The sequence below is a fragment of the Epinephelus lanceolatus genome, chromosome 22 (genome assembly GCF_041903045.1).
Source record: "Epinephelus lanceolatus isolate andai-2023 chromosome 22, ASM4190304v1, whole genome shotgun sequence".
In the NCBI taxonomy this organism is placed as follows: Eukaryota; Metazoa; Chordata; class Actinopteri; order Perciformes; family Serranidae; genus Epinephelus; species Epinephelus lanceolatus.
Genome location: NC_135755.1, coordinates 19,899,989 through 19,925,015, shown reverse-complemented (window position 1 = coordinate 19,925,015; position 25,027 = coordinate 19,899,989). Strand labels below are relative to the sequence as shown.

The 25,027-nt window shown below is 39.8% G+C and overlaps 1 protein-coding gene across 1 annotated transcript; it reads right to left on the bottom strand.

Annotated features, from left to right (window-relative positions):
* Positions 1 to 13,814: 13,814 nt before the first annotated feature.
* leap2 (liver-expressed antimicrobial peptide 2) lies at positions 13,815 to 18,403 on the bottom strand. Its single transcript, XM_033651833.2, has 3 exons — positions 18,070 to 18,403; positions 17,215 to 17,381; positions 13,815 to 15,702 (listed from the first exon to the last, which is right to left on the bottom strand). Exons 1-3 carry the CDS (start codon positions 18,145 to 18,147, stop codon positions 15,648 to 15,650), a joined length of 300 nt encoding a protein of 99 aa, XP_033507724.1. The 5' UTR covers positions 18,148 to 18,403; the 3' UTR covers positions 13,815 to 15,647.
* Between the last annotated feature and the right edge of the window lie 6,624 nt (positions 18,404 to 25,027).

Genomic DNA, 25,027 nt, shown 5'->3' with positions numbered 1-25,027 from the left:
AAACTAGCTAGCTAAAAAAAAACTGGACTGTTAACACTAAAGTTTCAGTTTCTTGGAAATAATACTGTGGAAACGACTTTAGCGCCCTTAGCATGGAGGTAAGTTACAGCCCTATTTTTTAAATAAGAACCATGCTAGCATCTTTTAATCTGAATAAATACTGACTAAAGACCATAAAATATGTTGATGTAATATATGATTAAAATAGAGCTACAAGTCTACAGCTGTGTTCTGAGATAAATGCTTAAGTTACCATGCTAATGTGCCAGCAATGACAACAAGTTAATGTGTCAGCAATGACAACAAGTTGCTAACAAGTTCTTCACATGCTAGCTAACACATTAAGTTAGCTGGCAAATTAGCTAACACAACACAAAGTACAGCTGAGGTCAGTCGAAAGTTAACTTGTGTTTGAGGTTATTTTGTGATAAACTGAAATATTAAAATATATATTGGGTGATGGTGCTTGAGGAAAAGTTGGAGATCAATAAGGTTAATAATTTATCCTACAATTGGATTAATATCAAATTGCATCATTTTAAAAAGAGCTATTACTGCTAAAAACGCAAGCTATTGGTCTAATCTCTTGGGAAATAATGAAGGAGGCTCAAAAAATTAATATACAAGCTCAATTAAAACAGCTTCAAAGGAGAAAATAATCCATGAGAAAAGTAAAGTGGACATACAGGATGTATAGGATGTCACGTTAGAACGTGGTGTATAGAGTTCAAAGTTTACTGATGTTAAACAGAGACAAAAATATATGACCTGGGTTATATAGGCTATATCTGAGGGGAAAAAGCAAACAGACAGGAATAAACACCTGAAAATATTGATTTCTGACACTGTTAACAAACACGCATAAATGGCCTGATCAAATAAAGTTGAACAAGAATAAACTCTTCAGCTGTTGGATTTAAAAATAATGACTGAAATGAAAAACACATGTACCAGTTTGCAGCAGTCAGCAGAATATTAACAGCATCATTAATCAGTTGATTGGAAAGATTTCTCAAGACACATCTTTTTTTCCCTCTTCTATTTATTTATTCGCTCAGTTTCAGTCACCCATTGATCTCTCACAGTAAATTATGAGATCAGTGAGTGAAAACAGATGTTTGAAGTCGTAGCCTAAGATTTGTTTTTATGAACACTCTAGTCCAGATAATATTTCCACAAAAACTTAGTTAAATTTGAGAGAAACATTTATGACTTTGGTGCTTATTATTTAACACTACAAAGAGCATGTGTTTTTACCTTTTGAAGTTTTTGACTCACTTTGGTTTAGTCTGCAGCAAGACTTTTAGTAAGCATGCTCGTTTTTATCTGGGTCTGCTATTACTTTTTCTCTGAAATATGTTTCTGGGTGCAATGAAATATTAAAATACCTCTATCATATCAATATATCATTATTATAGTTGTATAATATCATAGTTACCTTTAATGTGTAAGTGTGTAAGCTACTGTAGCTTAGGTTAAACATAACTATGTGGATCCTAATCGCTAATTTTAACATTAACCGTTAGCAAGCGCATACACTGATTCTGAGCTTGCTAACGTTAAGCCATTTCAGCCAGGGAGTAGATCACAAAGCTGGCTTCATCTATCTGGTAAATTAAAGTTTGTTTTTTTTATTAATGCAGATGTAACTTACTTTTACGATTACGTCTCTCGTTTAATTCCTACTAACTCACGTTTTATGTAAACTAGAATCACCGCCTCACGTCTGTATGCCTTTGCTAACTTGCCACGTTGCACCTATGGTTTACAGCCATGTTTGTCTTGACTTTTATTGCCATGAATTCAAATAAACACAAGAAGTTTGTGCTCTAATAAAAAAAAAAAAAAAAAGGGATCAGCGCTCAGTGAATAATCCTCCTAAGCCCTACGATAAGCTATTATGGCAAGGCTTAACTATACAGACCCGTGAGCAGTGATAACTAACATGTCTTTGGGGTCATCAGTTGGGAACCTCCTTTCACCGGTGTTTCGTCTAGTTAGTCCCACGACACCTCCAGGAGGCTAGACAGTGATCTCTGGCATCCCAGAGACACTCCCCTAATGCCAGGTCTCACTGCTCCCCACACTAACCGAACAACCTCCTTTACCTTACCTATACTACCACAGAGGAGGTAGACCCAGGGAAGGAAGCCTTGTTAGGCTATCACATGACAGAAAGACAGTCTTTAAATATGAATGTTGCTGCAAGGAAGCTACAAATTCTGAAACACGGATGCTTCACACACATCTTCAACCAGGCAGCGGAGAAGATCTACACAATCTCCAGAGTTTCAAGGTAGGCACCCACATGTCTCCCCTTCTGTTCCTGAGTTATGATGTTGAATAATGGCCAGCAAAGTGTTTTATGCAGAATATTATGATGTCACAGTGAAGATAACCCTTGACCTTTTGGATATAAAATGTAATCTCTTCATCATTTTATCACAAGAGACATTTGTGTGAGATTTTTGTCATAATTAGGGAATTAATTATTGGGTTTTGGCCAAAAACATTTTTGTGAGGTCACAGTGACCTTGACCTCCAAAATCTAATCAGTTCATTGTCTAGTTTGTGCCAAATTTAAGGAATTTACCTCAAGGTGTTCATAAGATACTATGTTCACAAGAATAAGAGTAAAGAGGTCACAGTAATGTTTGACCACCAAAATCTATTCAGTTCGTTGTTGGGTCATATTTGAAGAAATCCCCTTACGGTGTCCTACCGTACGGAGATTTTGTGTTCACGAGAGTGGGACTGATGTAAGGCCACAGTGACCATGACCTTTGAACTTCTTATCTGTTCATCCTTGAGTCCAAGCAGACATTTTTGAGGAGGAATTTGAAGAAATTCCCTCAAGGGCAAAGGCTAAAATCAGTTTCATAGACTGCTGTAAGACATCAGCTCATAATTGGCTCAATCACAGCGTTTCCTAGTTTATTAAACTGAATTTATGCATTAGAGACGATGATTATGAAAATAAGTTTATCATAGTGATACGGAAATGTTGCTAGATCCAAACTGACACAGACAAGATGTGTCATTTTTAGAGGATAATTCAAGTAAAAAAAAAACAAATTCCATTTATCGGTAAGATCATTTGCAACACAGGCTGATGCACTTGCAGAGGGCGTTTGCATGCATGATAAGAGAACATGAAAGTCAAGCTATGGATGGTAAACATCACTTATCATTCTTCACATGTAGTCAGCATGGTCTGCATGTTTGAACAGTGTCTGCCGTCTCAGCTGTGGCGGGAAGGCCACTGACCAGCTGTATGTTGACTCCATGAAGCAGACATATCTGCTAATAAATACAATCACTGAATAGTCAGTCACACTACAGTAACCTCCCCTCACAAGCATTAGTGAATACATTTCTAACATGCAATGATGTAGTTGTAAGCATCTTTAGCATTTCTTTTAAGGGTATTTTAATGTATAAACTGGTAACCCACATGGTGTGCAACAGGGTTCGAGGTACATGTTCTCATGTTTGGTGGGTGTGTCAGAGGTGTGACCCAATCAGCAGCAACGTGACTACAAATAAATATCTAGCAGAGCTTTACCTATTATACTTTTTTTCCACACTTGCTTTTGCAGTGTGAACATATGTTTCCTATGCCTATACAGCCATTTCAATTCAACTGAATTAAACCCCATTGTAGTAAAAGGCAGTGGCATTTTCATTTGAATAAACTTTTTGTCTGTTCTGAACGCAGTTCATCTTTCTAGGAAATCATCCCAGCTATTAACCTGAACAGGTGCCTGCTGGGAAAGTGGGAAGGCACTTGAATCCTGTCTTTGTACTCATGCCACATTCACGTCATATGGGATGGTTGAAAAATATTCCCATGTTAACAACTTCCCATGTTAAAAACATTAAATTTGGGTTTGACGATAAACTTTAGTTGCATTTTGGGTGCCTGAAAACGGGTTCTAGAGTGCAATTTTTTGGAAACAACACCGTCTCCGTTGTCATGTAAACTTGCAATATTCAGTTCCTCTGAAAACGGAGACTTTAAGCACATGGGCATTACGGTGCCAGTCACTAGGCATGCGCAAGAAAGTCGACCATCACAACAACAATGGCGGACTCCCAAGCTCTGTTTGCTGCTCACCCTATTGAATTTATCAACGCTTCTCTTGTTTGTTTATACATCACCATTGTTTCATTACAAAGTCACACCGCCAACTACTGGCCTGGCATGTATACTACAGTGTTTTGGTCATTTTCGCTGATCCGTGTGTACGGCGATTGTTATCAAAACCTTGTCGTCTGAACTTTTTCCAAAACAAAAATGAGAAACAATACCCTTTCAGTGGATCGTTTTTGTGTAAACATGGCCTTAGTTACCTGAAAAGTATGTGGTTACCAAACGACCACACCCTAAATCTGTATATAATTACAAACCCCATGAAACAGCATCCTTTTTAATACAAGTTTGTGTTGTTAAAACTAAACCAGTGGGATATTACTTTTCACACTGATATGTTTCGCAGCAGGAAAAGCACACGTGGAATTAATAACACTGATCATGTGAGCCAGACTTTACTGGGAAACGAAACCCAAACAGAGGCACAGAGGCATCATTAATGTTATCTGTTACATCTGTGCTCTTGCAGGTCAAACACTTTGCTGTGAAAAAGGTCTATTTTGGGGATTTTATGCACATGGGTGAAATCAAACTCCAATCAGTGCAGCTCCAGCAGAGGCCTGTTGTGAACCCAAACTGAGGACAAGAAATAAGAGCGAACAGAAATAAAAGTTTCCAAAACAGACATGAAAGCAGAGGAAAGGTTGAGCTGTTTCATAATGTAATATTGCAATTTGAACTCAATGACGGCCTACCTGCCTGTTTCTGTTGCCCCAAAACATCGTTATCACCAGTGGCGATTGCTCTAAGACTGCAAGGGAAGCTCAGCTTCCCCTAAAATGTCAAAAAAATAAGTGGTCAAATATGTACTGTTGTGTTTATATTTCATTGACTAAATATGCGCTAGAACGCGTTCAGCTTTTGTTCAGAATCAGCTACTTATCACAGGCCACTGACGCGACTTTCTTCTCATTCATTCCCGTAGCGTCACAGTGCATTAAACAGTGGAAGCTCAGCATCCAAAGACTTCAATGGGGAAGCATAGAGTGGGTTGTTCCACTGCAGCAAAACTAGACAGTCATTGGATAAATGCTCGGTTTTGTCCAGCCCATCGGACGCTCAGCGTCTCTGGGGGTCTATGGGGCAGTGGGCTGGCCTCGGCTGGCCTGGATGCTGGGCTTCTGCATGATGATTGGATGATCTGTCTGAGGCTGAATCCCTTTTTGATTGACAGCGAAATGAGCGAATCAGCGATCTTGAAATATAAACCACCACCAGAACATTTTTCAAGTTTCATTCCGTTGTTCCAAGTTGATCTGAAGACTTTTACAATCCTCTTAGTGACTTTTTCTTTGTTAAAAATGACTAGCGACAAATCTAGCATCTTTTTCTGGTGTTATTGGAGACTGTACTCGTGTTTGGAGACTCTGACTTCTGTCGCTCTGCAGTTACTGTCCCCAACGAGCAGCGGGTGCTGCTGTGAGCCCCTCCACCGTCCCAAAGCACTCACAGGCGGTCACACTAGCCTCGCGCAGCAGCCCCACAGGGTAGAATTTACATATAAATAAACGGACACATTTTATGATGTAGGCCGAAAATGAGCTTCCCCTCCTTGAAAGACGAGCAGCCGCCACTGGTTATCACCATACTTGATATTAGAAGACACACACTTTAACACACAGTGAAATGTTTGCTTGTGCGGTGTGCATGCAGAACACAGTGTGCAAGGCGAGAGTGCCAGATGACTCCTGCCCAGAGAACAACTGATGGATAGTGATGTGGCGGATGCTTCAGAGTTCGACATCAGGCCACATGGACCTTTCACAATACGATGGGAACAGTAAACACATTTTTAGAAAAGCACTGAAATGACACCAAGCGATGGTGTTGTGTTGCCAGATATGGCCAAAAGTATGTGGACGCCTCAACAATACACCGATGTGTGTCTCTTTTCAGGCTCTCTACAGGATTTTGGAGCCTGGCCACAGGAATTTGCCCCCATTCAGCCTCAAGAGCATCCGTGAGGTCCAACACTGATGTTTGGCAACAAGGCTTGGATTCTGAGTGTCCGAAAAAGCAGTGCTGAGGTCAGTCAAGTTCTCTTAACCCTATTGCCTAGTAGGAAGGCAAACAACTGGTGAATATGTTCAATCGAAACATGTTAATATTTACTTCCAGTGCCTACACAAGTGCACAAGACACACTTATTCTTTGTTTTAAACAGATAGATTCTCTCCTCAGGTGTCGTGTCTAGTTTTACTTCCTGTCTTTGTGTGTTTTCCCGCCTGTTTTCTGTCACTCCTGTCTCGTTAGTCCTTCCCTGTTGAGACTTGCCTTCACACCTGTTCTGTATTAGTCTTGTTTGTTCCACCTTATTGTTCCCCTCCACACCCTTGTTGTAGGTCAAACCCTATTTCCCACCTTTTGCCTGTGTCCTCCTCCTCCAGCTGTGTCTCGGTCTTGTGATTAGTTTTCTGTCTATATGTACCTGTGTGTTTCCCTTTGTTCCTGGTCAGTTCGTCTGCATTTATTCCTTGTGCTCATCTCTGTGCTCTTGGTGTCTTGTGTTCTTTTTGGTATTTAGTTAGTTTTGGTTCTTCTGTCATTTGGACTTTTAGTTACCTGCCTGTTATAGTTGTTTTTCATCAGCTTTATTAAAGCTCGCTTTTTGTTTATCCTCAACCCTGCCTGCTGCTCTGCATTTGAATCATTCCTGAACGGATTCTTGACAGTAAAGTGAGAAAGTTTGTGACCTGGCCGCCATGTTGGATACAGTTGACCAATGTACCAAGAACCGCCGACTGGCTGGAGCAAACTTTCTAATTTTTCAGCGTAACAGTTTACTAAAATACATGTGGTAAGGTCATAGAGACAGAGCGCAATGCATTATACTCTGAAAACCACATCTACCATAAGGGAAAACTACCACACAATAAAGGGCAGAAACGCTAACAAAATGCCTGTAGCTAGCTAAAAACATTGGATATCAGCATGTCTAGGATTTGTTTAGCACCTTAAGTTAACCATAGAGGAACAGTTACATTGACAAACTCAATATTGTCAGCCTATCTCAGTGTCCCTTTTCTTTATCTTGCTTATCTTGGAGAAATGACTTTGATATTTACAACTATTTGATCGAATCACCAGGTAAGATCATCACGTAAGCTAACAAAGATCAAAACCAAGCTTTACAGAGCTAAGTTAGCTTCAACCTCTACAGTTTGTTTGGCCAAATAAGCAAAATGCTTGCTGCACATGGGCATTTAGGGACAGTAGTGCCTTACACTACTCGTTACTGAAAAATGCCATTTTTGGCGGTTATACCCAACACTGGTCGTATCCTTCTGCTGGCGCCTCACATCTCATTGCTTAAAAGGTCAGATTTTCAGTTCGGCAGCTTATAAAACCTTGGTTATCAATTCTTTACCATATTGGTAGTGCATCTCACCACACAGCAGCTTTAAGGCATTTTTGTCGTGTTCGTTTTCAGACGTAAATAACAAGGAGGCACCATCACACAATACAAAGTCAGTGGATCGCGATTAGATTACAGTTAAATGTGCTCTGTCTCTATTAGAAATGCTACAAGGCAATAGAGTAGGCAAAGGATTATACATTTTTTTCAGATTATCTGTCTCATATAGTGTTGTGTAAATGCAATAAGAGCATATATGAAAATTTATTCTTATATGGCTTTAACGGCTTTAAAGTCCCTTTGACCGTAACATCCTGCGTTCCATTTTAACCTTGGGATATTTCTTGCCATACCTGTCTCTCTCATTCGTCCATTTCCAGTACACACTGTCATCTAAAAGCAAAAACTAATCTTAAAATTAACTTTAACCTTTTTTTTTTTTAATTAAACTTGCAATACTTTTCTTTTATCTCACCATTTTTACTGTGACTGTTACAAACTAAAATACCAAGGCCAATTCATTGTATGTGAAAATCTACTTGGCAATAAACCTGATTCTAGTTCAACCTTTATTTCAGATGCTCTCTCTTATAATATCTGAGCATGGCAACTATGGTGTGGTTAAGGTTCAGGACAGATTATGGCTGTGGCAACTTAAACACTTCAAGTAAGGTTAGGGAAAGATTTTTGTCAATGTTAACAAAACGCCAAGGTCCAGCCTGCAGAAATGTCCAATATGGATGTATTATCTACGAATACTGGGCTGATTCTTCCACACCAAACTGGGAAAACAGTTTCTTTATGGACCTGGCTTTGGGCATGGGGTTATTGTCATGCTGAAAGAGTTTGCCCCAAACAGCTTGACGTGATTATATTACATTAAATCTATCTTTCTTGAAAGTAGAACTAAGCACGAAAACATCTGGACAAAAATATGTTTCCAGATTCTTTTGGCCTTACTGTTACAAGTGATCATTTCTATCCTTATCTCTATATCTTCTTCCCTTTCTATCTTTTGTCCCAATTTAAAGTGAGGTTAATATACAACATAAGTGAACTGAAATGTTCAGTTCATTGCGTTTTGTATCATGATTTAATTTAGTCTCAGGGCCCACAGGAAATCTCTGGAACACAGACACGTGCACATGTCACAGTGCTCACATGTATGTTACTAAACACACATGCAAACATTTCTGATGACTCCGCACATTCTCGTACGAAGTGGAAAAATCCTTCAGCTCTTGTTCCACTCACACACTTGGCCCATCTCTGTCGTTGTGAAAGACTCAACATCTGAACACCAACAGCTGTTTGACTTTTGAACACTGACAGCAGATTTGGTCTCCAGTCAGCACATGAAAAATGCACAGTTCCGAGCGTGGAAGCCGATGAGTCAGAGTGCATGAGTCAGAGCGTCGTTCAGGTTCTGCTGTGTAAGCGCCCCAGATGTATTAAATTAGTTTCAGATTAGTGCTGGTGCTGCTGCAGCAAAGCAGCACATCAACATCTCAATCACACAGCATGTGAACATCCAGGAGAGATCTCCTGAGCACATTTATATTTTCATAAGTCCCAATTCCAGGTAGTTTTTGTTCTAAAGTTCCCAACTCTTGCATTTCTAGAGGATTAAAAATTAGAATTTTAAAGTTCAAGTCCAAGTCATTGAGGGTAAATTTTTGTTATAAAAACAAGGCGATATTCCCGGAAATAGTTTGTTCACTATAGAGGAGCAACATTAAGAAGTCAATCTCTGTTACTGTACTCTTCTCTAAAGGCTATCATATGGGAGAATCGGTTAAGATAAGATAGACTTTATTGTCTTTATTACTGGAAATTTGTCTTGGATACCTGTGGTACCTGCCGTTATTAAAAGATACATATATACACATGTACATACACATACATACATACTTAATTACTTACACGCACATACATACCAACACAGCTACAGTTAGCTTCCCATTTAAGGCTTTAATGGACAAGGGGACAAAAGAAGCCTGTCTGATAAGGGTTTGCTCAAGGATAGACCGGAGTGTGGCATGCTGCCTGACTCCCATGATTTTCATGACTCTGCATCAGCCTGGTAATGTGGGCCTTCAGTTATACACTGAGGTTGCCAAACCAGGCTGAGATGCCATACCGCAGGATGCTCTCAGCTACGGCATGGTAGAGGAGGAGCAACAGCCTGCAAAGGAAGTGTAGGCGCTGTTGGACCCTAGTGTAGACCATATCGACCTGAACACTCCATGTTAGTTTATGGTTAATGTGTACGCCCAGGTATTTATATGATTCAACCTGGGCTATGGGTTAGGGCCTCCCTAGTGTAGTGATCAGAACACTCATTTTCCATGCAGAAGGTCCAGGGTTTGAATCCTGCTGGGGTCAACAACAGCATAGGCATGCATTTGCAAAAGGTTCCACCACCAACTCAAATGGGATCAGTTTCTTTAAGGAGGCTTCAGAATTAGAAGTTATTCCAGAAGCTGAGCCAAGTCCTCAACAAGGGTGCATCTCAAGCCCATTGTAGATGGGAGGTTCCAGACGTAAAAAGCGGATTCAGCCTGGGCTATGTCTTGGTCATGGATAACCACTGGTGAATGGTGTCCAATAGATTCAGGCTTGAACAGAGGTTGCGCTAGACTTTTTCGTCGCCGGTCATTTTGACCGACAGGATCATAAAAATCCGGTCATAATCTATTTTTACCGGTCATTTTAATTTTAATTTTTAAATGATAATAAAGATATTCAAAGACATTTAGTTTTCATTTGTTCGTTTTTAATAAATCCAACAAGCAAGTTATAAAGTGTGCATTAATAAGGACATGAACGAAAAGATGAACAAACATCCACACACCCGTGCCATTAGGCTTCGCCCTGGACACACCGGACGGCACTAACGCATCACTAACGCGTCACTAATGCGTCCGGTGTGTCCAGGGCGTTATGTAGTTATGCCTGTAGGCTCGGTGACACAAAATTAAAATTGTAATGAAGTGATTAGGGTATTGAAAAATGTGTTCGGTTATGCACTGTTGTGTTATTTTAAATTATAAACACAGTATTTTCTCCTCATGTTCCTCAGTGCGTGTTGTTGTTATTTTATTTTGAAAATTGGCTGGATTCTCTCGTCTTTTCTGTGTCTGACCTCCTGTTTGGTACGATCTGCTTGATCCAGCTTGACAGAAGCGCTCGCGGCTCGCGTGAAAAATAGACCAGACGGCGAACTGAAGCGCTGCCTCTACTCCGCGGGCGCTCCGATCTGCTCAGCAGCCTGTGTGGACAGTCAGATAGGTTAACATGGGCGCTGACTGAAAACTGCCTCCGCTGCTGGGCGCCGTGCCTCAGTTCCACGTCCGGTGTTACCAGGGCATTATGTCAACAACGCTACATGAAGCAGATGAATGACCTTTTCTCTGCAGTGTGAAAACGGCAGCCACTTAAACCACTGATTGTGCACTCCACAGCCAGGGAGGTGGGCAGGGGTGGTAATTGCAACTGGTCAAAATGACCGACGGCCTTCAGATTTTCCAGTCATTGTTGTAAAAAAACGGTCAATGACCGAGAATATCCGGTTAACGCGACCCCTGGGCTTGAATATCAGCTCCTCTGTTTCACTGATGTTGATGATGAGAAAATGTTCATCGCACCACTGGACAAATTTCTGTCTGTACACAGCTGTGTCAGACATGAGACCCAGGATGGCTGTATCATCAGAACATCTTATAATATAATTGTCAGCAGTGTTGCATGTGCGTTTATTAGTGTACAGGGTGAACAGGACTGGTGAACAAACAGATGATGGACAGGGGTTCAGACAGAGTCCTGTTCACCCTGACCTGCTGGGTACTATAAGTGAGGAACGAGTAGTACCGCTTAGTAATGAAGGGGCTGACATTCATCAACTGCAGTGTTTCCAGGAAAACATGAGGCTATATGGTATTAAAGGCTGAGCTGAAATCTACAAACAACAGTCTAGCAATGGCCTTAGGATTCTCACGATCTCAAGATTCTCAAGATGTTTAGTCAAGAACGGTGGTAACTAACTCTGCATGTTGTAATTACTGTAGACTTCTGTGGTTATCTTCCGTCATTAGTTACAAATAATACATCATACCAGACTGATAATCATGCTGTAATGACTTTTTTTAACTTTTTGATCTCACTCATTAATAGCTAAAAAAAAATTGTAGCATTTTCCCGAGCTTTCAGCTGTGTCACATGGTCTTCATCTGGTCAAGAATAAACTTTAAAACTTCACTTTTTTCTTATCGAACTTTTGCGTACTACCTCACTGTGTGGCAACACAGATGAGAAGTCCTAAAAGTGCTACAAATGAAATCGTAACGTCTAATGCAAGTTAACAGAGCCATTTCCATGACAATTTAACATACTCTATCTATGAAGACTATTTGATCTAGCAAGTAGACCTTGTGTTGGGATTTTTTTTTTTCCCATCAGACTACTGTTTCAACCCGTTCTCAATCCCAGGTCATCAAATACCAATGCTTTGTTCAACTCCTTGGTGTCTCATTGTGATGTTCGGATGTTCGGGGCAACCTTTGGGATATCAATGTGACCCACAGCTGAAACACATTGGAGCATGTTAATGTTGTTTGTTTGTTACGTAACAAAGTTAACCCTTCACATGAATGATGTCAGTGTTGACTAACAACGAAGCACTATGTAAATGTATGTATATGTAAATTACGTAACGTCATGTTGAAACAACACTGACCTTTGGTTTCTTGCTCCTTATACCATGCCAGTTGGTATAGTATGAGTTGATGAGTTCAAAGCTCGGTGAGTCTTAAGCCCAGATTCCACCAAACACCTTTGGAACCAAAAGTAACCCTTCAGACATGGTACCTAGACCCTAGCGTTTCTACCACAAACAGTACCCTTAAATGTTGGCGGGGTTGCTGTCACTCACTGCTACGTCCAGCACTCGCTGCATTTCCTCATCATTGGTGACACAGAGGAACATCTGCATCGCGTTTAGGGCTGACCTTCGAATCTATTTATGGACATTCGAAGCATTCAACGACGGCGCACACTGCAGCACAATCAAACAGATACGCAACTCAGAGCATCAGGAGTGTCTCTGACACCAGACTCAGAGTGGACCGGTGGAACTGGAAAATGCATATTTTACATCAATAAAATCTATTTTATCATTATTTTGAGTCACATTGTTGAAAGAATTTATTTGTCTGTGTTCAAGCAGGATAATAGCAGGTCTCCATTGTGCGTTGGGCTTTCTATTTCCTTGTTGGAGATTTTTTTCTTTTTTAATTACATGATATATAGGCTATTCTCCCTTAACTCACCAGTAAAAAGTACCTTTATTGCTTTTTGCAAATCTGGCACTCTGCTATCTGGGGATTGTCGGTGCATATTTTAAAGTGCAACCACACATCTGATGACCTTTTGGACATGTCTGCCAGCTCTGAGTGCGCTCGTTGTCAGTATCGGACTGGTGGGGGTTAGGCGTTTAAGGCCTCCCCCAAAAAAAACGAAAAAAAAAGCTTTGAAGCTTCGAATTTTTTTTTTTCACAATTGAATCCCGTGCCATCAAACGAAGCTTCGAAGCTTCGAATTTTTTGAGTCAGCCTTAATCACGTTTATCGTCAACTCAAACACTGAGTCACATTACAAGTTAACGTTCCACCTTAAAAGTTGCTGGCAATCGGCCCAGTGAATTAAGTTATTTTTTCTCAGTCTACAGCTGCTGCAGCAAAACATCCTCTATTTTTATAGTTACAGTTCACAAATAAAACTCTCCAGTGTTCGCAGCTCTGCCTTTTAGTACCAGATCTGTGTGCTAGGTACCCCAACAGAGGGGTGACCAAAAATGGGGACAGTGCAGAACGGTTCCATTGGTACCATCCACAACTTTTCACAGTGGAAATGTTAAAATGCGAACTGAACTGAACTGAACTGAACTGCTGGGTGGAAACAAGGCTTTATAGAGACACCAAAGTTTGCCCTTGACTCACTATTTACACGATCAAGACTAATGGTAATTAAAATTAGGAATCAAATAAATTCTGTAAATGCAAAAAACTCCAAATAGCTGTTAATACTCAGTAAAGCAACAAATATGTATTAATCAGCAGCTGAAAATAGTCCCCAATGAATTCACTATTTTTACCCGTTTGACCAACGTTTGCTAAAAACTACAATGCCCAGCTGTTTCTAGGTAATTACCGAGCTTTACAAATATTTCACCAGCCTTATTATTAAAATCTGTTGTGTGCTTTCACATAAATTATTCTAAAATTTAAAATGAGGAACAAATGCATTCAATTCTTTTTTCAAATGGTTTTATTCCGCTTCTTCTCCAGCCCTCTACATGTAAGTGATACAGTACATACAGTAGACAGTACACAGTACAAAGATAATTTGGGTTTAAAAGTGCAATCTTACTCAAACATTTCTCAAATGCGCTGAGTGCACAAAGTATCAGCAACCACCTGCTCCGTGCATGTAGTAAACTCTGCAGGTGAGTCGAAGCAAAATCCACAATTGCTTATTGATTTGATAGTTAGACAGATGGATGTGCAAAAAAAGAAAGAAACAAAGCTGTGCAGCTCATTATTATGAATCTGCTGCTGATATCTGTACACTCTGCCAAGATGTTTCTTAAACTGGTCATTGGTTACAAATTTAAGATTGACTGAACAAGTAGATATTGTAAAGTTCCCGCTGGAAAAGTGGAAAAAATTCAGTCAGGGTGATTAATTATTCTAAAACAAACCATTAAAATATTATAAACAAACATTATATTTAAAAATAATAATAAAATGATGTAAATGGGTACATGTTTTACTTTTTAAACAAAGGAGAAAATAAATAAAATATGAGAATCACTGCATTACACCAAATCAGTACGCATGCATTACATATTTTACGAATAATGTTGCCATAACTAACCTTGGTGATTCGGACAAAAAAAGTTCTGTCAGCTTGAAAAAGAATAAATCTAGAATAAAAAAATAAAGATGTTTGAATGCTGATTGAGAAAGGAATCAATGCTTTGTAACCTTTGCTCCCTCTCATATAGTCTCTTTACTTTTTGGTCCTCTTCTTATGCCCCTCTTTTTCCTACCTTGCTTTATCTTTTTCTTCTCTTGAACACCTTTGACAATCAAATGCTTTCCCAGCATGTCAGGCAGCTAATTTTACATCATAAATTATGTTCGGGTGCTGCACATTCCTAAACTGTAAGTGGCGTTCAAAGGTTGAAAGTCAGCTATAACGTCTTTTTTTCAGACTTGATCTTATTTGATCTCTATCTCTATTATATCTTGGTTTAAGATTACAAATGTTGTTGCTATGACCAATAAAAGAATTAACACTAAATCAGGGAAAATACTGCGACGGCAGCCTGTCCGACTCTACGAACTAATCCCTATGATCCCTCTTGGGAAAAGGAGAAACGTGTTTCCATTAGGCACGTTATCAGTGGAATGATAAGAGTTTATACGCACACAGTCAAGTGATAACTTATCAAAAACGACACGAGACGGATGACGAAATGTGGAAAAAATTAAAGGTCAGGAGCTTTTGGAAGGCTCACAGTCTTCCCCTGTGCTGTACAGTGCACCATCCATCATTATCGCTCGGACAGTTTTTAAAACTGTCTGGTGTTTGGCGTCATGATATCGGTCAAACAATGAGCTGTTGCCAGTAAAGCCTTGAATCACAAAGTCTCAACATTGAGATCAGAAAGAGTTTGGTCCATAGCTATAAGTAACAAGTATTTTCAGTTGTTTGCACCCTTGTTGAAAACCAGGAAATGGTTTCAGATGATCACATTATGGAAAACATCAAGTATAAAAAGGTTAAATGACTCTTTTCCTCACATTTTTGCACTTGACCCTGTTGCCTCAGCCCACCACCTGTATTCTCACGTCTGAAATACACCAAGTGGAGCAGTTACATGCCTTCTCTTTGATATAACTACTGTGTAAATTCATAGAAACATTTAGATATCATCAGCAACGTATTGGCACATATAAATATAAAATCGATTTTTAAAAAAAGCCTGGATATGTGCATAATCCCAGTAATGACAACCTTTCATTAGGATTACGGCTGTGCACTCATGTAAACACGCTGGTTGCTTTCCTGGGACGTCTAGTAGTTCACAGGCTCTGAGAGTGAGCGCTGGCTGGTGGAGCAATGTCCCGCTCTAAAGAAATGACAAGAGAAAAGTTAGATTAGGAAAAACTGAGGTAAGGTTTATTAGTAAAGGTCATTACTCAGGCTCCATGGAAAAGAGAAGTTGGCAGTAGGTGGTTTTCTAACATTTTCCATGTAAGTTTCCAGACAAAAACTGTGTCATTTGTTAAAGTGGTCAACTTGCTCATTGATAGATTTCATTAACTGCAAAAATGAAATGTGAATTGTTATTTTAATCTTACATTTTTGTCCGTTGTTTTATTTGTTAATTGTTTAAAAAAAACGGATGGTACTTGTAGTGCACTTTCACATTTTGTACTGTGTAAATTCCATATAAATATATCCATACAAAAATATTACTAATAATAATAACTCTCCTATAATTATATTACCTATAATTCGTGCAACATTAATGTCTTTTTCATATATTTTCATGTAAAATTTTATATGGAAATAACGATTTGCACAAAATTTGACAGATTCATCAAAGTTAAAATTTTTTTTTTAATTGGCCTCATACATTGTAGGTGTAACCTCCCGACTTTCTCGCACACTTTTTTGGCAATTTTTTGATCAGCTTAGCTTATCCAACTTGTCGCCTATTCACTTCCAGTTTCTAAGCACAATTCTAATAAGGCTAATATTGTAATTTTGTTGTATGCATTTTCACAAGCATTTCTGTATGTAAAACTCAATGGAAGTATATTTGAGCACTCTCTGGGTACTAGCTGCCAACCCACAAAAAGGTAGCCTCGTAACTGACTTTCCTAGCAAGTATGCTGACCTGCTAATCTTGCTAACGGTGCTTGCTACAGCCCATGGATAATTAGGGAACTGCCCATTGGTCCGACAGCCCATTGGTCCGACATCCCATTGTTCCGACCATATTAAACCCATTGTTCCGAAGTCCGTTCCGAAATCATCATGATGCCCTGTGGTTAAGGTCTGGTTAGGTTTAGGCACAAAAAACGACTTGGTTAGGGTCAGGAAAAGATCATGGTGTGGGTTAAAAATGAAAAAGAAAGTGACAAACACATAAGCTGTGAGCCTGCTTCGCCTCAAGCCTTTCCCAGCTGACCCAGAGCCGGTCGCAGCGCACCATCAAGGTAGAAATATGCCCGCCGGGAGCCGTTCAGCACCGCGAACCGTCGGACTAATGGGCTGTCGGACCAATGACATGGACCCGGATAATTATTAGCAAAAGATATATAACAATGTATTGTGGACTACATTTAGCATTGTAACCATTTTTACTTTTTAACCTATACCTGAAAGAGGACATTTTTAGCAAAACATAATTTTAGAGCAAATAAAATACTGCTGAAAGTGTTTTTGCCTTAGATGACACGAACCTGACAAGAGCTCACATTGCAATGATAAGCTTTTGCAGTGATAAAATTGCTTTTACACTGACAGTAACCACACTTTCTTTAGCTTCTTACACCATTACTTTTACATCTACTTGAGTACAATTCCCTCAAATTCTGATCATTTTTACTCGAGTAATTTCCTGCTCCGTTACCTGCAGAGTCCTGTGGAGCACTCATAGTTGTTCTGGCAGTAAGCTCCAAACGGTTTACTGTTCATGATCCTCCACAGCGGGGTCATCCGAGCGACCCTCTTCAGTGTGTGGACGCCTGAATCTGCCTTCTGGTCAGAGCTGGACTGGACCAACGGTCCTGCACACACCTGGTGTACACAGAAAGACACAAAAATCTTACGTTACATAAAAACAAACGAGGAAAACTAGGCACACAGCTTTATGACATTAATTTATTACGCTAATTAACGTTCAGTTTCATACATGAAAGCTGATTTGCGACCATACATATAGAAAATATTGTGTTTCCAACAATGCAAGTTAACTTTCCTACTTCCCTGTAAAATATGTAGTGAAGCAATACACATAAATTATCAGCACTCGATAAAATAATCCCACTATTAGCTTTTTCCAGAGCTTTCTGCCACATGTGACATCTTTATCAGCTAGAAAGCGGACCTTTTGAATTTTTAATAAAGCAGCACTTTCATTTGTCAGCAATCTGTAAATGTATATTCACGTTTGTACATTGCAAAAGTGTCTTTAGAGTACCAGTCTTTTATTTTCTTTCCGACTTCCTCTAAGTTTAAAGCATAAAGATAATGATAAAGCGCCCAACTTGTTTGCATTTTCTCTGTAGTCACATCTGGATCAGTCTAATCAATAGTTTCACAGTGTAAAGCATGTTTCTAACATTTCAAACTCCCAAAGAGAGACAGACAAGACAATCTGTGTTATCAAAAAAGAGGAAAATCCCCCTTTTAACATAAATTCATCCTTTGATCAGACGTCATGCACATTTTTCTGTATTTCATCAATCCAGAACAATGCACTCACCTGCTGAGCCAAGACTAGCAGCACAATGCACAGTGCCACTGCTGCTCTCCTCTGGGTGAAGTAGCCTGTCTCCTGCATCTTTGCACAGTTTCACTTATTTGCCAGTAACAGTAGAAAGTTCTTCTTATAGACCTGCTGCTCCTCAGTCTTGAGTAAACCTGATCTCAACCAGCTTTGCTCCCTGATGTCCAACACTTACTGGAGGACTCTACCAGCTCAGCTTTACGGATCTTGAATCCACGTCGTGAGTCTTTGAGGTTGTGTGGCGTCAGATGTTCATTAGTTGCAGTGTTGCTTGAAGTCAGCCTGACTCAGCGAACTCAGCTGTGACACCGACAAAGAAGGTTGGGCTCTCCTTTATACAGACAGGCCGCCATCCCAGGAGAGAGGAAGCAAGAGGGAGGGAGAAGGAGTCACAGTCCATGCTGTGTCGTCAACCCCTTCTCTCTGTCTCTCTTTATCTCTCTTTTCTGGCCCAAATGTGACATTATGTGTTTGCAGAATGAACAGCCATTTCCCGAAATGAGGTTATCCAACTCTCCGAATTTAATCGTCTTTATCTCTTCGTCTTCTTTTACATATATTCTTGAAGATAATGTGAGCACAGGCGAAGCAGACATGAAACATGTGACCGTAACATTAAAGGCATGGCAACAAACTCACAGCTGGGTAAAAGGGTTTCAAGAGACAAAGAGGTCACAGCATATGTGTGTGTGTGTGTGTGTGTGTAAGTGTGTGTGTGTGTGTGCGCGCGTGTCAATGCCACAGTGTGTGTGAATGAACTTGCAGAAAGATAAGGCTTTATCAATCTGCAGTATATCTTTGGCTACCAGTGCCCCTGACCTGACGCAATCTTACAGTCCCACTTATACAAGGTAGACAGGATATAAGAAGGCGGTAGGTGTGGTTTACATAAGTAGGTACACGGTTCACATGACCCTGGCACGTGACTGAAGTGTGTGAATATATGTGCTCCATATATTTGAGTATGAGGCTGAGGAAATTCCTGAAGATTGACAACAAGTTTGGGGAAAATCACGTCTTCATATCTGGTGATTTTCAAAGTCGAACTTTTTTGTTTGCTATGAAATTTACAGCCATATGTATCACTGGTGTTTGTTTTGACTTTGACTTGTTGTGTATTTGGTCAACATTTTAACACAAGTTTAATCCATTTTTCTAAAAGGTTTCAGTCTCCGACAGTAGTGTTCTCCCTGTTTATACTGGTAATTTTTGGGGGGCTAAAAATAGCTAAATAAAAAAAGTCTTGGCCTGGGATAAAACCACCGTTTATATCCAGTATTTCCTGCCAATAGTCTGCCTTGTCATAGTTCGCACTGCAAAAAAAAAAAATGCTGTTTGTGAAAGTGTTAAATGTTGGTTTTGGCCCATGCAGAGGGCAGATAGAAGGAATCTGTGGGATCAAAACACTACTTAGTTAGACCCTTTTCTGTCTAAAATGTGTGACGAACGCAGATGAACACCCATGAAATGTGACATCTTGTGGGAATCTGCACAAACGTTAGCAAGCTAGTGAAATGCATTGTATACAGGATTTTATTCCTAAATAACAATGTATAGACTCTAACAAAAGTAGCCAAAGGGCCGTGTCCAAATTGCATTTTTTTTCTCAGTCTTACTTCTCCATCTTTTCCCAATTGTTTGCAACAGGGAGAGAGTGTATGTAGCCGCCTCAAGAAAAGCACCGCACCTAGCATATTTTTTCAGAGTGCGCAATCTTTTTTGTGTGGTGCCGGTGATGTCACAGCTGCTACTTTAGTAATTACTAATGATTACTGTCACAACAAAGACAGGAAAGCTAATTTTTTGGAGGCAGATCGGCCGGCAGACTTTTCTTTGATCACAGTTCGCTTTGTAGGCTTGTTGTTGACTGTGTAGTCAACCTTAATGTAGCGTTATGTTAACTACCTAGCTAACGTAAGTGTCAATATATTGATGTCATAGAAACATACCCATGCTGAGCATGTCATTGAAAAGAGTGCTGTTAACGTTTCTTTATGAGGCAATCCCTAGTGCCCTGCCACTGTTTTTCTACTCAAGAAAAACTATGTAGGCACAGGCCCAAATCTGTTTTGATCATCAATTATGGCCCGCAAGAAGTGTGTAGCAGTGTATCTGCAGAGCCTCTGCCCTTTGCCTGCATTGAATTTAATTTTGCTATGTTCGGTATGTTTGTTGTGGGCATGTAGCCCCCAGACAAAAACAGCACGCAGGTGAAGTCATGACTCAATAAAAAGGCAGTGACCAGGTGCCATACTGTAAGCCACAGGCATCCAGGAGTAGCTACGAAAATTGTGAACTCAGCACCAAAAACCCTTCCACAAATATAGTGAGCTAAAACCATGGAATTATAGAGAACTGGATTTAGAGTTGTAGGGTAGGCTCTGTTCATTCCTATGAAAGTTGCTCAGTGGTCCATGAAGCCAATAAAAGTTCAACTGCTGCATGCAACAGAGAGCAGGCCACTAGAGACTTACAGTTTCTTCCAGAGAATTCCAGTTTATCGCTCCAATAACTTGAATTGAGATAAAATGATTTGATCGTGCTGTTCTTCTAGACCTTACAAATGTTGTTGGACCAAAAGGATCAAAATCAGAGAGTGAAACGAGTCATTTCACAGGGGTTGCAACACTCAAAAAAATGAACCTACTGATTTAGAAACGTCTCTTTCGTCGATGGGGTATCACATGACGGATTTAATTCCACTGTTTGGCCACTAAAAACTTTCCTCAGTGCCTGCCGCATTTTCTGGGTACCTGGGTGAAATGGCAAGTGGCAAAAGCTTGCTCCAAAACAAGAGTTAATCTGGAGTTGGCTTTCACTTTAACTTTCGCTGGCGATAGGGTGACTAGATGTCCCTGTTTTCAGGGCCAGTCCCTTGTTTATGTGGCCTGTCCTTGGCTGGTCTAAACTAGTGATTTCAGAGCAGTGGGCAGGAACAGGGCATCGCCTGCATGGGGACCAAGACCAGTCCTTAGGGCAGGCTCTGTTTAGGTTAGTGTGGCCATACTAAATTTTACATTTGAGTTTCATAACTCGCTCCAAAGATATTTAAGAGCTGCAGGCTCATGGATTAACAATGCACAGTGTAGTGGAACCATGCAGTGCATTTTTTAAGTGCTCTTTCATGGATTATCTGTATGACAAACTTTATAGAAGATACTTATTTGCCAGATTTCTAGACATCTGCATTTGTGTCTCATACAAAGACAGGATTCTGTGTCAGGCTTATTGTGTTGAGTGAAGCTAGAGTGGGTAATAAAAACTGTTAGCCTGCCGGATCTCGTCCACTGGGTTAGTAAGACAAAGGTTAGCTTGCCAAGAGTTTCACAGGACAAATATCCATAAACAGCACTTTAGTTCGGCAAAAGTGCATTCCTACAGGACATAGATTAAGAGATTTGAAGATCTTTCTGTCAGTCTCTTACGGCCACATTATACCACAGCAACAACAATGATGTACCAATTCAGGTCAGCCTGGAAAAGACAATGATTATTTCATGTTACGTTAAAAGACAGGCTTCCCGACAAAAGTATGTTCAAATACTGAAATATGAGAAAGAAGCGAAGCGATGTGCTGTTGATTTAATCAGGGTACGCAGAGGATCACAGATGGATGTAATGGAAAATTCCTGTGCTGATTCCTGTAAGGTTTTTCATCAACGAAAGGCCTCCAGAGGAGCACGAGACTGACAGGAATCCCGCGCTACATAAGCCCAGAACATCTGCATCATATATTATCACAGAGCATGACTCATCAGATTGTGCCTGACAAGCAGCTGCTGTGGAGACTGTAGAGATAGAGGAGGCTCATGGAGGCTTCAGAGAAGAAATGAAATTAGTTTTTTTCCATGTTTGTACTAATGTAGGACAGATGCAAAGTGTTGGACTTCTGCAACTGGTTTAAATATTTGAAGGGACTGTTTGCACATACATAATTTTCATGATGCTTGTCATCAAAGTGAGAAGTCAGCTCTTCCTGTCATATAACGTTATGCAACAGACAGTGCCTTCAATGTCGTCCTGATAATAAGCAACATGATATCATCTGGAAAATCTAAATCATTCAGTTTTTGAAAATAAAAAACAGATGCAGGTTAGATGCATGACAGTAGATTTAAAACACAGTGTGATCATTTATGAGTTGAGAAAATTCTCCTTCTTAAAGGTCCAGTGTGTGAGATTTAGGGGGATTTAGGGGGATTTAGTGGCATCTAGCAGTGAGGGGTGTAGACTGCAACCAGCTGAAACTTCTCCTGGTCAGTATTCCTTCAGTGTTCTTTGTTTAGGAGGTTTTTGGTGGGAGCAGATTATTCACAGAGGTCTCCTCCTCCCCAAAACGTACGGATCAGGGGTCTCATTTATAAACATTGCTTATGCACAAAACGAGGCCTGAAAGAGTCGTACACCACTTCCCATGAAAAAGTTAGTCATATATAAAAACAGACTTGATTGGAGAAACTTCCCATGCTTACGAACATTTCGGAGATGGAAAATTGGTGACGCAAATGGTGAGGTGGAAGCCCGATTGTAGAATATTTTCTAGCACACACCATTTTTGGCTTTTGTTCGTACGTACATTTTTTATATGAATCCTACGCATTGTTTCATAAATGCAACCCAGGGTGAATAAAACCGGTGGAAAAAAAAACTGAATAATGCAGTTTTACGTTACAAATCAAAGAAACAAACAAAACAAACGGACCCAGTGATTCAAACTGAAAAAACAACAATTAATCAGTGTTTTTCCAATGCTGCTTGTCACAGAGGGGCTTCTAACTGTGGTGGCCAATGAGAAAATGCAGATGTCCCTATGTAGAGCTAGTGTTTGGTTTGTCTGTTCTGGGCTACTGTAGAAACATGGTGGTGCAAAGTGGTGGACTGCGTGGACAAGGAATACATTTCTTCTAATGAAAACACAATGATTCTTATTTTCAGATGATTATACATATACAAACTAAACGTACTTACTATATTATATTACATTTCTGCCAGTATATGCCCCTAAATGCTACACACTGGCCCTTTAAGCTAAAAAAAAGTCTTCAAAACACACCTGGATCAGCTGGGAAATGCGTTGTCACAAAGTTGACACAATAAAAAGTTAATTTTTTTTAGAGATTTGTGGTTCTCACAGGACAGCGACGCTACAAACATTTGATGATCTTAAAAAATATGATGCATTGCTGTACATGAAATGACCCAACAGCATATAAAGGAAATAGAGCTAGCTCAACCTCAAACATCTACAGCAACAGAATACAACATACACATGAATACAGCAGTAATATTAATCCAGAAACATCATAAATAATAGTGAAACACTGACAGGGAACAGTTCACTGTACAATGAGTACTTTTACTGTGAAGTGTTTATCTGAATTAACAAGAATTAACAAGAAAATAATCTCATTAATTCTTGAGAGCAGAATTTTTTTCTCAATCTAATGCACTATACTTTCGTACATTTCCACAGCCCATTGAAAAAAAACCCCATCTGACCAGCCAGTGACGTCTGTACTTTAAACTTTGATTGCCCTGAAGTAAGAGGGAATAATTCCCCTGGACAAACGGATCGAAGGAGGGTTGCAGACATGACCTCATCTGACCAGCGTTCAGTCCTCATGTGGACTGTTCAGGATGATGTTCAAAGAAATCTTTTGCCCAGAATGCCCTATAAATATGGACAGGCCTTGAATCAAAGCCAGTAATTCTCTGATAGTGGATGTGGTGACGGTTCATCTCTGGCAACGTTCAGAGGTGGAGCGGGGGGTGTCTGCTGGGGCTCCAGCCCCACGTGTTTTACGTTTTTAAAATGCCTTCAACTTTGTGTCATTCAGATAATAATATGGGCCCATGTTGTTTATCCTTCTATGCTATTTCTGAAAGATATATAATAGAGTTGAGTAAATGTTCTTCTGTTCTATTCAGTTCAGAGTATTGAAGACGACTTTTACTTCATTTGTGAGCTAAACATTCATCCTGTGAACTCTACTCCAGCATAGCATAAGCATGTAACATCAGACAATTATTGCGTCTTTTTAGGTGGCAGGAGTGAAAATAAGACATCCTTAACACATGTTGTGTTGTGGTTTCAGAATGATGAAGACAGCTGGGGAAGAATTAGATACAAAATAGGATGTAGGCTCCACAGTATGATTTTTTTTCCTTTGGTAAATATTATGTTTTTTCTCCAAATGATGTACAGATTTTAGGCATTCAGTTATTTCAAATGGCTTGAAAAATATTGGCTCTAGCTGCCATAAATGGGGGCAAAAAGTCTCTTTGGGGAGTATAGCGGGACTTATTTGTCTGCATCGAATCAACGCTGTACCTACAGCATAGGCTCTGTGACTTAGAGCCTACGCCGTACCCTACGCCGTAGCCTGACATACACCTCCCCAAAAATTTAACTACACATCGCGGTGACGCCCGCCTGTCTATTTTTGTAAGCTGAAACCAATTCCCTCGGTGGAAACAAAGTTTTTATTTACATAATTTCACAGACAAGAAACAATAAATTGTGAAGACAATAAATCCTCCACAAAATAGCATTTTAAGTCTTGTGTGTGATTTATCCTGGCTTCATATGAGTAGAGGAAATCTCCACTCGTCCCTAGGCTACTCTATACAATGTAAAATGCCATAGGCTTGTGCTAATAACGTTAGCATGTTATATTTGTTTTGAAAACGTGTTTAGTATAAGACAGGTGTTTTGTCAGTGAACCTTGTGAGTTGTAATGGAGCCTAGTTTTGCAATATTACCTTTGTTAAATGTTACTGTTGTCCCTGGCTTCATATGAGTAGAGGAAAAGTCTGCTAGCTGCTAGGCTAATTTATACAATGTAAAATGCCATAGGCTTATGCTAAAAACATTAGCATGTTGTATTTGTGGGGAAAATGTGTCCAGATAAAGACAAGTGTTTGTCTGTGAATG

Coding starts and splice junctions, on each gene's coding strand:
- leap2 (XM_033651833.2), bottom strand. CDS start 18,147: ATGCAGGAGACAGGCTACTTCACCCAGAGGAGAGCAGCAGTGGCACTG. Junction 17,382..18,069: donor TGCTAGTCTTGGCTCAGCAG/GTGAGTGCATTG, acceptor TGTGTACACCAG/GTGTGTGCAGGACCGTTGGT. Junction 15,703..17,214: donor TGCTCCACAGGACTCTGCAG/GTAACGGAGCAG, acceptor TCATTTCTTTAG/AGCGGGACATTGCTCCACCA.